Below are 12,999 nucleotides of genomic sequence, written 5' to 3' on the forward strand. Positions count from 1 at the left end.
TCTCATTTTGCTTCCTTTTTAGCTAAGTCCCCACCTTTTCCAAGTGCAGGTTTTAAAAGTAACTGATACAAATTCCAAACTTTTTTGATTTTGACATTTCCCCCTCTGTTCAGAAAAGTTGTAATGGGCTTAACAAAATACACAGAAAACATAAATCTTATACTGAAATAAAAACTTAAGTACTTTTCCTAAATAGTTACCTTAAAAACACTGTAATAATAAATAGTAAATTCTGAGTAGACAGAGCACCGATGCTATCCTACATGAAACTATCCTGAGAGATGCATGGCCTTCTGGGCATGTCCAAGCCCACAGAGGGCACAGTGTGACCTCTAAAGTAAACCATGAACCAGGATGATAATGATGTGTCAATGTAGGGTCACCTCTTGTAACAAGTGTCTACTCTGGTGAGAGTTGTTGATAATGGAGATGGTGGTGGCTGGTGTGGGAGGCAAGAGAGGTACTGGGAACTCTGACTCTGCTCAATTTTGCTGTCAACTTAAAAGGGCACTAAAGAATAAAGTCTATTTTAAAAAAACTTGGTTATACAATCTACAACTTTCTATTTGCCCAGGACAAATTTCCTTGAACTCAGAAGTTGAGTTTCAAACTTCTGTTTTCTTATCTAAATGACAGAAAGATACAAATTAAAAGATTACAAAGCCCCTGGACACAAGACCATCCTGGCTCTGAAAATGATCTTTGCCCATCTAAGACACTCTAGTTACAGAAGAATGCTTCGAGGGTTATGAGCAGACTTCGTCCAGTGCAAACATCTCAAAGAAAAGTCACTTGCTGTGTACAGGAACTGGTCCTTTCCTATGGCGGGGGAAGCTATACGAGGCTTTGCTGTATCACAGGGGAGGGCACTGAATAAATTCGGAGTCAGACGCACGCTCTGCAGAACACTGTGAAGCGCTTACCGCTTCCCTAGGCTTAGCAGGTTTCCCACCATCCGCTGCAACACCTTCTTCACGTTGACCACCCCGTACAGCGCTGCGGTCACGTGCTGGCCGATTAAGTACTCACACTCTTTCACCGTCAGCTGTTTGCCTTTCCCAAAAGCATCGATGTAGATGTAGTCGAAGATGTCCAGAGTTGCCCTATCCAAAGAGCCAAATACCAGAAAAGAACCATTCGGTATTTTAAGTTCCTATTACAAGTAGCTCAAATCAGAGGCTAAAGGTTCAAACACTGCATTTCTCCTGACAGTATCAAGGCCATGTCCAGTTTATACCTGAGACTTTACACAAGTTCAGCTGTGTTGAGACTACATGACGCTGGGACCTAAGAGAGCACGCCAATGTGTGCCACATAACACAGAAGATTAATCTGCAACTCGTGGCTGGGGCATTAAACAAAATTCAGTTGGAAGAAGATAGAGGGCATGACTGAGGCAGTCTGTGAGTTCTTAAATCAGTAGCACCTCACAAGGGGACCATGGGGTCTGGAGGATCTGAGAACAGTCATATACTCAGCCTTCCCAGCCACCCACCCTGGCCTCAGAGAACCAACTGTGCTCCTGGATTGGGTCACGTGGCTTCTGTGAACCTCACCTTCGTACAGCGGGGCGAGCTCACAGTGAGGTGGTTACACAGGACACAAATTCCCACTGCACGGCCAAGTGCGCGCTCTCTGAGGGCTCATGCAGGAGGTGGGTAACTATCTCAGGAGGCGCTGTGTTTCTTTTTAGCAACTGTTTCACCTTTACCTTATGCCCACTATAAATCAGATTTTTATCTTTGGCTGCTACAAAATCCAGTTGGATTTCTCCCCCAAGTCATACTTATTTATAGTCCCTTTTAATGCAAAGCTATTAAGCCATTAAGACTTACATAAATATTCTAGAAATAAAGAATTCTTCAACTCTTAATGAAGCTAGACCCTCCCCCAAGAACAGCATACAAAAATGTATAGGCAGAAATCATTTATGAGCAGAAATGCAAAAAATCTAGAATGAAATGAGTGAATCAAATGCAGCAACATATTTTTTAAGCACATATTTAAATTAGATGAACTCCAAGAAAGACAGGAGAATTGAACATTTAAAAATCTATTTATGGGGCTTGGGTGTAGCTCAGTGGTAGAGCATATGCTTAGCAGACTCAGTCTCCAGCATCAAGAAACAAAACCAAAACCAAAACCAAAACTACTCCTATGCATGTAGACTACAAGAGAAAAATCATCTAATCATATGAGTAAGCAGAAAAAGAATTCTGAAAAAAATCCAATACCCAAATCTATACTTAAAGCTCTCAGAAAATTAGGAATTGGAGCACAGTTCTGAGAATCCGAAACGCTGGATTGGTGCAAAAGTCATACCCGAGGCAGAGGTGACTGCTATCACTGTTTCAACTTTGTACTTTGTACAACTAGCTGTCAGTCCAGATAAGAAAAATAAATACATAAGTAAGGCTAGAAAAAAGAAAACAGTCACTATCCACAGATACCATGATTATCAACACTGACAAGCCAGGAGGTGACAACAGTTCACATGAACAATTTATTCAGCAAAGACATTAAAGCTATTTTGAAGTACCAGCCACATCCCTGTGTATCATTAATACTTAGGAAAGTGATATTAAAAATGACCTTTTACAATAGCACCAAAAATGTAAGGCCCCTAAGAAGAAATGAGACAGTAGCTCGATGGAGCAAAGGTGACTTTCGGGCAGGCTATGAGGAGCTCCATAAACAGCGAGGACCAGTTCAAGAGACCAAACACTTGACAGTGAAACACCTCAGCATTCCTTCCTCTTTTAATCCAGAAGCCTGTCAGTCAACATCCTTGCAGGAATTTTAAGGAACCTGATAAAAAGATTTTCAATCTATACAGAAGTGCAAAAGCTAAGATAAGTGAAGGCAATTATAAAGCCCTCCCAGGGTCTCATCCTACCAAACAGCAGGACTGATTATAAAGTTACAGTAATGGACATGATTTGGTCTTGGTGTACGGTAAGCAAAGAGACCAAAGGTAGGAGTGGAAGGAAATTCCAAAGGACTGTAGCACAGCAGGTACCTTTAAGACAGGGTCCTGCTGTGCTGCCCAGGTTGGGCTCACACTCCCAGGCTCAAGTGATCTTTCTGTAGCCCAAGAAGGAAAAAGTGATACTGTCACCACATACAGTCCTACCTGCAATAGGCTACAAGTATGGTAAATGTATGGTAATCAGTATTGGGAGTGCTTTATATTATGCATATATTTTTGATAGATTATCACATAATTTAAGGATATTTTAGAAACACTGGCAGATTGGTTGACTTATTTAGGAAAAAAATTCATTTTTCTCATTAAAAGAAATAGGAAGTGATTACTCACTATCCAAAAATTGAAAGTATCAGTACATTTTAAGGAATACATATTTGGAAAACAAGGTTATTTAAGAAAAGAAGTACATGTAATGAACAAATAAATCTGTACAAAAATGAATGCTTTCAAACTAACCGTTGGTTACTTCTGTGGAGATGCTGAGAGAACAGGATGAAAGTAGCCAGGAAGCTTCAACTATGCATACAGTGTTTTACTTCTTAAACCAGAGGACAGACATACACCTGGACCAATTCTCATTCCCCTCTGCCTAACAGCAAAGCTCCATTAAGTGGGTGAAGCGCTGGGTGATCTGTAATCCTCCAAGCTACTAAATGGAAAACACTAACTCTACTTACAAAGGAACATACCAGGGTTACAGGAAGCCGCAGTCAAACCCACTCTGACTTCTAAGCTCAGGTACTTTCTATTACACTGTTCCTTGGTTCTCCTAAGGATAACACAGTTCATCAGTAGGAAGCAGTGTCAAAGCACAGGATACGACCTTTTTTCCCTTTTTGACGGGGTGGGGAATAGGGGGAAAGGTAGTGGTGGTGGTATGATAAACAGCAGATTTAATGAGAAAATATTTCTATTCTATGTATTTAATGAACTTTTTTTTCTAGAAAAACTAGACTATAACTGAAAGAAGCCTTTACCTGGTAAGACACTAGATTTAAAAGTGCTCGCAACAGAACTCATTAGCCAGACGCTGAAGTTCACACCAAGTCACCAACACTTCCTAAAGGGGGTTGTCTACCTGCTCTCGACAGCTCTGGTGGCTGCCTCATGTATGTGAGGAAGGGGAGACCGTCCAGGATGGGAAGCAAGCAACTCTGTTAATGACTCTTTGATACGATCTACTTTGGAACAAAGGAAACTTGAGAGCCAAGAACCTTGAAATCTTAAACCAAATGCAGATGAAGATGCAAAAACTACCGAAGGATCCAGAGTAATCTTTGGTCACTCTCCCCTGAAGGTAGCACAACACCTCGTGTGGCTGCAACACAGTATCACAATGGGAAGAGAGGCCAGCACAGCTCCTTGCCACCTTGACCCTGTGAGTTACACCCAAGTAACACTGACGCCCGCCTGCCGTCCACAGTGGGACTCACTCCTGGCGCTGAGGACCAGGTGTCAGAGACGGCTTACCCTTCTGCGCCTTGGCACCACCTCAGCAAGAAGTGACTCGGGAAGTTGACAGGCTCCAGTGGGACTCCCAGCTGCCGAGCAATCGTCAAATACAGCAGCGACATACTGATTGGGATTCCTGTTCTGCGGATCAAAACCTTAAGGACAAGAAATACTTTGGGTTCAGAGAGAAACCACACGTGCTCATGTGTTCAATAGGGAGTCTCATCAGGCAGCTGTGCTGCATCGGGCCTGGTGCTAGATTCACGCTTAACCACATGAGTACTATTTTATTCACAGCGAAGGACAAGTCTGGTCCACTCACACTTTCTGTACAGCTGGCATAGGAAGTTTTTAAAATTTTTTAATGTTTGAGAAAAACCCCCCAAAATACTATTTTGTGACATACGAAAGTAACGTGAAATCCAAATTCCAATGCCCACATTCAAACTTGGGCTAGAACACAGCCGTGCCCACCTTCTGCACTGGTGTGCCTCCCCCCGAAAGGACTGCACTAAGGAGCCAGTCGGACTACATGGCCTGTGGAATTGAGGGAACTGACCAGTTGGCCCCTTGTAGAAAAAGTCTGGCATTCCATATGTGAGATGGTAAAAATGAAAGCAGCAGACAGCAGTGGAACAGATATAGGAAGCCATACGCTTTAAATCATTTCTAGATTACTTATAATACCTAGCACTATACAGTATAAAGACTATGTAAATAACAAGGAAAGCCTATATATATTCAAACAAACACAATTACTCATTTTTCCAAAAAGTTTTGATCCAGCTAAATATGTGTATGCAGCACAATACTGTTATGGAAGGCCAACTTTTTTTTAACTGTTATCATCCATACTTACCTGGTGCATATATAAATTCAGAGCATTATAGTAATCCATCCGATTCCCCTTGAACTTCAGCTGCTCATAAAGAACATAGTTCATGGCATCCAGCACCTGACTCTGCAGTTCTATTTCCATTATCATGGAGGATTCACCTGAAACAGAGATTTGCTCTGGAACACAAGCACAAACAAGGTTCTGCCCCGGTACCACGGCACACCCGTAACATGCAGAGGTTAGCAAGGTCTTAATAACCAAGTGCTATCGGTCTACGACCAGAAGAGTATGTACTTGAGGTGTTTTGTCGTTTAGCGACTTTTGTCAGATGGTAGGTTTGCTTTGCTGAATTCCCCATAAACCAACTCCTCTAATTCTAGTTTTCTTTTGTGAATATAGCTGGATCCAAAGCAATTCCACACCTGCCTTGAAGGCCAAACTGGGGTGGCGACTGTTCATGCCTCGGAGAGTTTTGCAAACAAGCTCCACGATGCTGTCAATCTGGGCCTGGATGTCTTTGAGGCTGATGTCAGAGAGAGGGTTGCAGTACTGATCAATATAGACAGCTCCTGCAGACGAACAACAATCACAGAATCAATTCTCCTTTCTACCTGACTCTTACTAGCTTGTTGGTTGACCTGACTACCCTGGGTCATGGCTTTCACACCATCTCAGCAGATAAGCTTTCTCCCGTGGCTGCCAGGCCTCACTACCACCACGCTGTGGAAGAAGAACAGACATCTTTATAGCAGAGCTGCTCACACTCCTCTTTTAAAAAAATAACCAAACTTCTCTTAATGGTCATGGACAAAGTCAATATCCATGATGGGCGGTGTATTCCTACATTCTATTACAAAGAGAAATAAATGCCAGGAGAGCTTTTTAAGGTACCCTTCTCCCTCTTTCTTATAGATTCAAAATACAACAACTCTGAAACTCATAAGACAGTTCTTTTATTTTAAAAAAAAAGTGTGGGGCTGAGCATTTAGCTCAGCGGCAAAAGCGCCTGCCTTGCAAGCAGGCGGTTGTGAGTTCCATCCCTGGTACCGATAAAAATGAAAAAGACAAAAAAAAGTGGAATGCTAGACATTAGCAACAAGTATTTTTCAGGGGTGACCAGTAAATGAACTTCAGCAATAACCCTACCTTCAAATTAGATGAACGGTTATACTCAGGGAACCTGCAGCTGCAAAGCCATACAGAGCACACCTTCCTCCACAACCTCAGGTACCCTAACCTGGGGGAGCAGGCCTGCCTCCCTCTTTGGCTACAGGACACTTTTGCTTGGGAAATACTCCAGTGATTAAATTCAAGAGATCTCAGCCCAGCTCAGGATCTGGACTCCCCTAGCAATACTCCAAGAGGCTGAAAGCATTCGAGCGGGTGTCGGGAGGCTGGACGCCAGCCCTCTGCGTTGCTGCTGACCAGGGTCTGGCTCTCAGCTCCCTGTGGGCTAGAGAAGCTCATGCTGACCTTCTCTGAAGTCTGTCCCACCCTAAAGCTATGGCTCCTCAGCTTCTTCAATGGCACTGGTGTTACTCTACTCAGTTACCAAGAATCAAAACTACCGACATCCACCTTCTCAACCCTGTAAAATCCTTCACCGCCTTCCGGGGACCTACACTACTGATTTGGAGGAATTACGAGAAAGGTATAACACAACTTTATATTTGAAAAATGAAAGCAAGTATTTGCTTTCAAATATAAAGTAAAGAAAATCTGCTGTACTACTCTTTCTAGGGGGGCTTGAGACAGGGTCTCACGATGTTGTTTAGGCGGGTGCTGAGCTTACTACTGAACCCAGGTAGCCTTGAACTCACTGCAGTCCTCCTGTCTCAGCCTCTCAGGTGCTAGGCTCTCCCTCTTTTGGTACCGGAAATTGAACTCAGGACCTTGCACTTGCCAGGCAGGCCTGTTGTGCCGCTGAGCTATATAACCCTGGCCCCCCCAGTACTAGGATTGCAGGCACATGCCACCACGCCCAGCCAGTGTTGTTCTTAACCGTGACATAAACAGAAAACAGGATGACTTCTAACTCCAGTATGTACATGATGAGATTCCAAGTAGTGAGGACATTTTATTTTAATCAACTAAAACAGATTTTTCATGTCCACCTGGATAATTTCATCAAGCATCTAGACTGGGCAATCTTAACACCAAGACCTGGTTCAAAAGAAACTTAGTGACTAAAGAAACAAAATGCACATTTAGAACAAAAAGGAAGAGACACAGTTACTACTAAATGCTACTATAGTAGTTCTCACAGTAAACTTTGCAAACAGCTACAGCCTGATGAAGCAAGATGTGAGCTGAATTTGGAGGACGAGTAGGATTTCAAGAGGGATTATAAGGAAGAGGGATATCACGAAGCCCAGTCAGGCGCAGCCCAGTCAGGACAAGGGCTGCAGAGTAACAGGGAAAGGTTTGGAGTTGGGGAGAACTGGACCGTGAGGGCACGGGAAAGCCAGCAGGGAGTTTAAAAGGAAGTCAGCTTCCACGCTGCAGGTTTCACACGGACTGCTGAAAAGGCAGGCTTCGGGCCAGCGGGAATGGTGCTCAGGAAAGCGAGTGTCCCTCAGAAAGCTGCCGCTGGGAGGGGCTGGCAGCCTGCACCAGAGCAGCAGTGGGAGGAGAGGCGATGCTAAAAAGGCTGGACAGGGGGAAAACCCCAGCAAGATTGGGTAGATTACTGGAGCAAGGAAGGAAAGGGACTGTGCATTTCATAACCAGTTTAGGGGAGTGTTTGTGTAATGTTCTAGAGATTAAAACAGTTTAAAAAAACTGAAGTCACATTTTGTTCTTGCTCAACTTTGCAAGAACACAAAGTCATGCTGTGCCTGCCTATCCAGCTCCTCACTTCTCATCATGGACCAGCAGACCCTGAACTGAGGCATGAGCACATTCTGTCTTCATTAAGCTCAGAAAGGTTGAGGATTTGCTTGAGGTTACACAGATAAAACCAGATCCATTTATTTCTGCTTTGCAAACAATTCCTTAAAGGTTAGAACACCACGGAACTCAACTCACTAACACATCGCTCTCCCCCTCTGCAACACTGATGCATCTTTATTTGAAGGCACTATCGCGCTAGCTGACAGCTAAAGATTTAACCAAATCTCGCTCTTAACTTCAGTGGGTCATATCCGCTCCCTGGGTCAGACCGCAAAACCCAACCTCCACAGCCCATTTCAGGGGAGTCCTGAGCCCCACTTGTAAAGACCGTAACTACAACACAAAAGACCGGCAATGTTCACAGGTATGGGAAAGACCCACCTTCCAGATAGGATTCATAATCATCAGGCTGCTGAAGAAAAGCCTTGAGATTATTCAGAATTTTCTGTTGCCGTAGGTAGTAAAGAATTTTTTTTGCATAGTATTTCCAGGTCAGAGCTTTTCTGGAAAACAAAAACAAAAAAACAACAAAGAAGTCAATAAAAATTAAGAATTTAGAACCCTCCATTACCTCGATTCACTTTACACTAATTATAGCACGCATCCATTTTAACATTACAAAAATACAATCGGTTCATGGTTGTCTAGTACTTATTGTCACAGAGGCAGACGGCACAGTTTAGGGCTCTGCACCTGTAAAGGAACACTAAGTTCCTTGTGCTGAAGTCTGCGGAAGCCAGTCCTGCGGCTGGCTTTATTCACTTGCCTGCACCTCTGGTAAAAGGTAACGAAAGCACCCTGAGAAGTGAGCTGAGCTGCGTGAGTTCCAGGAGGCAGGACGCATCTGCAGCCCTAGCTGGTCCGGGCACCTGCTCAGTGTCCCTAGGTCTCGGGCTGTGCTTTCTCCTTCTACACTCAGGCTGCAGCCAGCTTACCAGCCTTCGTGCTTCCCAGTCTTATCCGAGCTGGTGCCCTTGCTTTATTTTCTAGAATAGTCTCCCCCAGAGCTGCGTACCCCAGTGCTCCCCGACATCTCCTCAGATAGCTGGGGAACACCTGACACCTTCTTCCCAACTGAGTCACCCTCACTGCACACCCCACCAGCTCTACTGTTCCAGGGAGGGCAAAACTCTGCTTCCCAAGCCCTCCGAGCTGCCACGGGCACCCGGCGTCCTCCCATAAAGCCGCCTGCTCTGTGTGTAACACACAGCCACAGTGCAAACACTTCTACCTTAACCAAGTGCCGCCACCTCTGCCTCTGGCTTCCTGCTCTGAGCCCCCCACCCCACCCCATCCAAGCCTCAGCATGGCAGCTGGGCTGCAGCAGGAAATAATCCTCTGCCCTAAACCCTCCAGCTCGTTTCCACCCTGCTCAACAGAAAAGCCTCACTGATTCCTAAAGAGAACCTAGAAGGTACCCTCACGCCAGACCTGCTGGTACACACCTGTAACTCCAGCACTCTGCTAGCACTCTGGGAAGCTGAGGCAGGAGGATTACAAACTCAAGCCCAACCAGGGCAAGTTAGTGAGATCCTGTCTCAAAATAAAAACTGAAAAATGAGTTTGGGTTACAGTTCTATGCAAGGGCTCTAGGTTCAATCCCTCCTTATGAAAACAAAAACAAAAACGAAAAAAGGCCTTTCAGTCCTCACCCCATTACCTCTGACCTCAATTCCCACTTTGTACCTGAGGCCAACCCAGCTGGCCACGCGGACTCCCGATGTTCCTCCACCACCTCAGCACCCTCTGCTCCTTCTCCTGGAAGATCCTTCCCTGCCATCTGCAGGGTCCCCTCCTCTTAGCTTTTGATTCACCCTCCAACTCCCCAGTACTAGGGATGGTACACAGGGCCTTCACACTGAGGTACAGCACCAGCCCCTCTTCGGAGACAGGGTCTCACCAAGTTGCCAGGTAGGGCTTGCTCAGACCGGCAGTGATCCTCCTGCCTCAGTCTACCAGTGTCTAGACCATGGGCGGGCCCCCCATGCCCGGTGTCCTTTGCTGGCTTCCCTAACTGTACCCCACCGCACTGTCTTCCTTCCACTGTAATATATGTGTCTTCTTTTTGTATCGCCTCTCTCACCCACCACGGCACAGGCTCCATGAAGGCAGGAGCTCTGGCGATGTGGCTCTGTGCTGTGTAAGCACTGCTCCGATTAGCACTGCCACGTAAGAGGAGCATGCAGAGAAGCAGAACCAAACTTGCCAAGGGAATGCAATTCTTTACCAGATTTCCCAATATTCTCAGGAATTAGAAAAACCTGAGAAAAGTGATTAGCTAATCTGGCTGACTTCCTAAAAAAACAAAGAACTTGCCAATTTTCAGGGCAGTTAAAGGACAGCTGTTATCTGCTCTTTAACCTCTGAGTAGTAAAACCTGCCACTTAAGAAAACCCAGAGAACAAACAAGTGATTTAATGAATCACTGTGAGGCAAATAAACATAACACTTGTATCCATCACTTGGGCCGAAGAACAACTCTGCTGACACCCATGATCCTCCCCGTGGCCTGCACCCCAACAACAGATTCCATGCATCTACAGACCCCAGTGCTCTGCTTTCCTCTACAACCATGACTGCCTGCTACATGTGCATGCGCCTGTTCAGGCAGGAGCCCTCCATCTTTGTCTCTGTGCAGGACGTGTGTTGCAGAAGCGTGTTGCTTGACCTGTGGCTTCCCTCGTCTGGAATGTGCTGGCCACGTCCACGTGAGCATGTTTGAAAGCAGAGGCCGGCTCAGATTCTGATCCCGACCGTCTGGCAGGACACTTTCCCAGGAGGCCGCACGGCCTCTGGTCAGGAGACGGTAAGGCCTGCTGCCTCTGCTGTGACATCAGCTGCCACTGCTTTTCCATGGCTGGGTGTGTTGGTTCTTTCAGAAATGACAAAGCGGTGACACTCTAGCTAGGTCATCTCTTCTTAGTTGAAGTGTCTCCACTAAAGACAAGAACCCCCTCCAAAAACCCAACTTCTCTCATCAGTACTATAATATGTAGTAAAGATGAGGATGCTCCCATCATACCTTTCAGTCCTAATTTTTCAAAACAATGATTTGTTTTTACTACTATTTTGCAGTGAGGTGATAAACTGAGTATTGCTAAGAACCCGTGGAGCTAAGCACAGCCTGCTGTGCTTCAACACAGTTCCATTATGATCTACACTGATGCCTACATGGTCCCAGCGCTGGCCAATGAAAGCTCCACCACCGCTGGCCTTGAATACTCTGACCTGAGCTACCGGCAGCTGTCATGTTCCCAAGTTTCAGAACCATCTTTTCCATTTCCCACACTGGATCTAAACCAGCCATTTCTCCAAAATGAGCAGCCATCAATTAAGAAACGGGATATAATTAGGTATAATAACCCTGGCTTCTTACCGTAAGAAAGGGTATCCAAGGATCACAATCTGGGTCCCCAGGAAGACCATGCTACTGTGTTACTTTTAGACCTTTTTCAATGAACCCAGCAAGTCCAGGGTATGTACGTACACACAGATCTACATACATCACCATGTATGCCAGTAAGAGTTCGCACTGGGACTTCTGATTTAGACCCCCATTTATATTTTCTTTTTTTTTGGTCTTTTTCATTTTTATCGGTACCGGGGATCGAACTCACGACCACCTGCTTGCAAGGCAGGTGCTTATGCCGCTGAGCTAAACCTCCAGCCCCTATATTTTCTTTATTATACAATTTTGCTTCTTTAGGATATTCAGAGATGATGGAATATCGTGCAATTATTTAGTCATTTTATTTTAAAATGTTTTTGAGACGGTCTCACTGGTATTCTAGGCTGGCCTTGAAACTGCTATGCCCTTCAAGCTTCCCGTATGCTAGAATTACAGGTTATGTTCCACCGTGGCTGCCTCCACATGCTTTACCGTGCACCTCTCACACACATAGCCCAGCCTCAGGATTACCATATTCTCACTAGTTTCGTGAGTGAAAACAGCAAAATATATTACACACACATGTTCTTTCCCACTGTCACTGCTTAGGAATGTGTTTTTAAACAGCCACATTGAGGGTTTATGTCCACTACACATGCAATACTTTCCTCCCAAGGCCCTCATCTGGACTTGACTTTGCAGGTACTGGGAATGCGCACTTAATGAGTACCGCAGTGCTGGGTCAGTGCACTCCGGGGTGTTCTGACAATCTGAAGCTCCTCTCCTAGCAGAGTTGTCAGGAAGGGCCCAAAAGTCTCTAAGTTCTTTCAACCTGAGAAGTTTGTCTGTTGCCTTTATATTTGGAAGTCAGTTTGGCTGGATATAAAAATCCCTGGCTGACATTCTGTTTGAATCTTTGGGTATCTTTCTTCCTTTGGCATAAAGCACTACTGGGGAAAAGTCTGATGATACATTCTGATTTACTTTTCCTTATAAATGACTTTTTTTTAAACCTGGGATGCCCACAGGGCTTTCCTGTCTTTAAAATCCAGTCATTCCACTATAATATATTTCAATATTGGTCATTCTGGGTCAGTTTCCTCAGGTAAAGTATATGGCTTTTTAAAATGTTGTTTTAAGTCTTTATTTAGGTCTTCTTTTAAAAGACTACATAGAGCGCCATAAATGCAAGTTATCCAGATGTCCAGGACCTGGTGCTTTAGCACTTACAGAAACTATCCCTCACCTCTCCTATGCTTTCCATAACTAAACATAAAGCATTTGCCAGGCATGAACACAAGGCAAGGCCCTCCCTGAAAACTGGCATCCTAAAATGTTTTAAAATGTACAGTATTCCCTTTGATTTAAAAATAACTCTATTTTAGGGTCAAAATTTATGTGCTGGGCCAGAGGGAAACATATCAATGATATAGATTTTTA

At 44.7% G+C, this 12,999-nt stretch overlaps 1 protein-coding gene across 2 annotated transcripts in view; it reads right to left on the minus strand.

Moving 5' to 3' along the window:
• Fbxo21 (F-box protein 21) overlaps positions 1–12,999 on the minus strand; it is a 37,690-nt gene that overhangs the window by 18,097 nt on the left and 6,594 nt on the right. For both annotated transcript variants that reach the window (XM_063225731.1, XM_063225730.1), the window contains exons 4-8: positions 8,553–8,674; positions 5,702–5,848; positions 5,301–5,437; positions 4,460–4,596; positions 924–1,103 (exon numbers count right to left, since the gene is read on the minus strand). In XM_063225731.1, the coding sequence (XP_063081801.1) occupies positions 924–1,103; positions 4,460–4,596; positions 5,301–5,437; positions 5,702–5,848; positions 8,553–8,674 (723 nt within the window). The remainder of the gene's footprint in view (positions 1–923; positions 1,104–4,459; positions 4,597–5,300; positions 5,438–5,701; positions 5,849–8,552; positions 8,675–12,999) is intronic.

This window comes from Cavia porcellus, unplaced genomic scaffold (genome assembly GCF_034190915.1).
Source record: "Cavia porcellus strain 051 isolate PalLab524CR breed Dunkin Hartley unplaced genomic scaffold, mCavPor4.1 scaffold_16, whole genome shotgun sequence".
NCBI classification, from domain to species: Eukaryota; Metazoa; Chordata; class Mammalia; order Rodentia; family Caviidae; genus Cavia; species Cavia porcellus.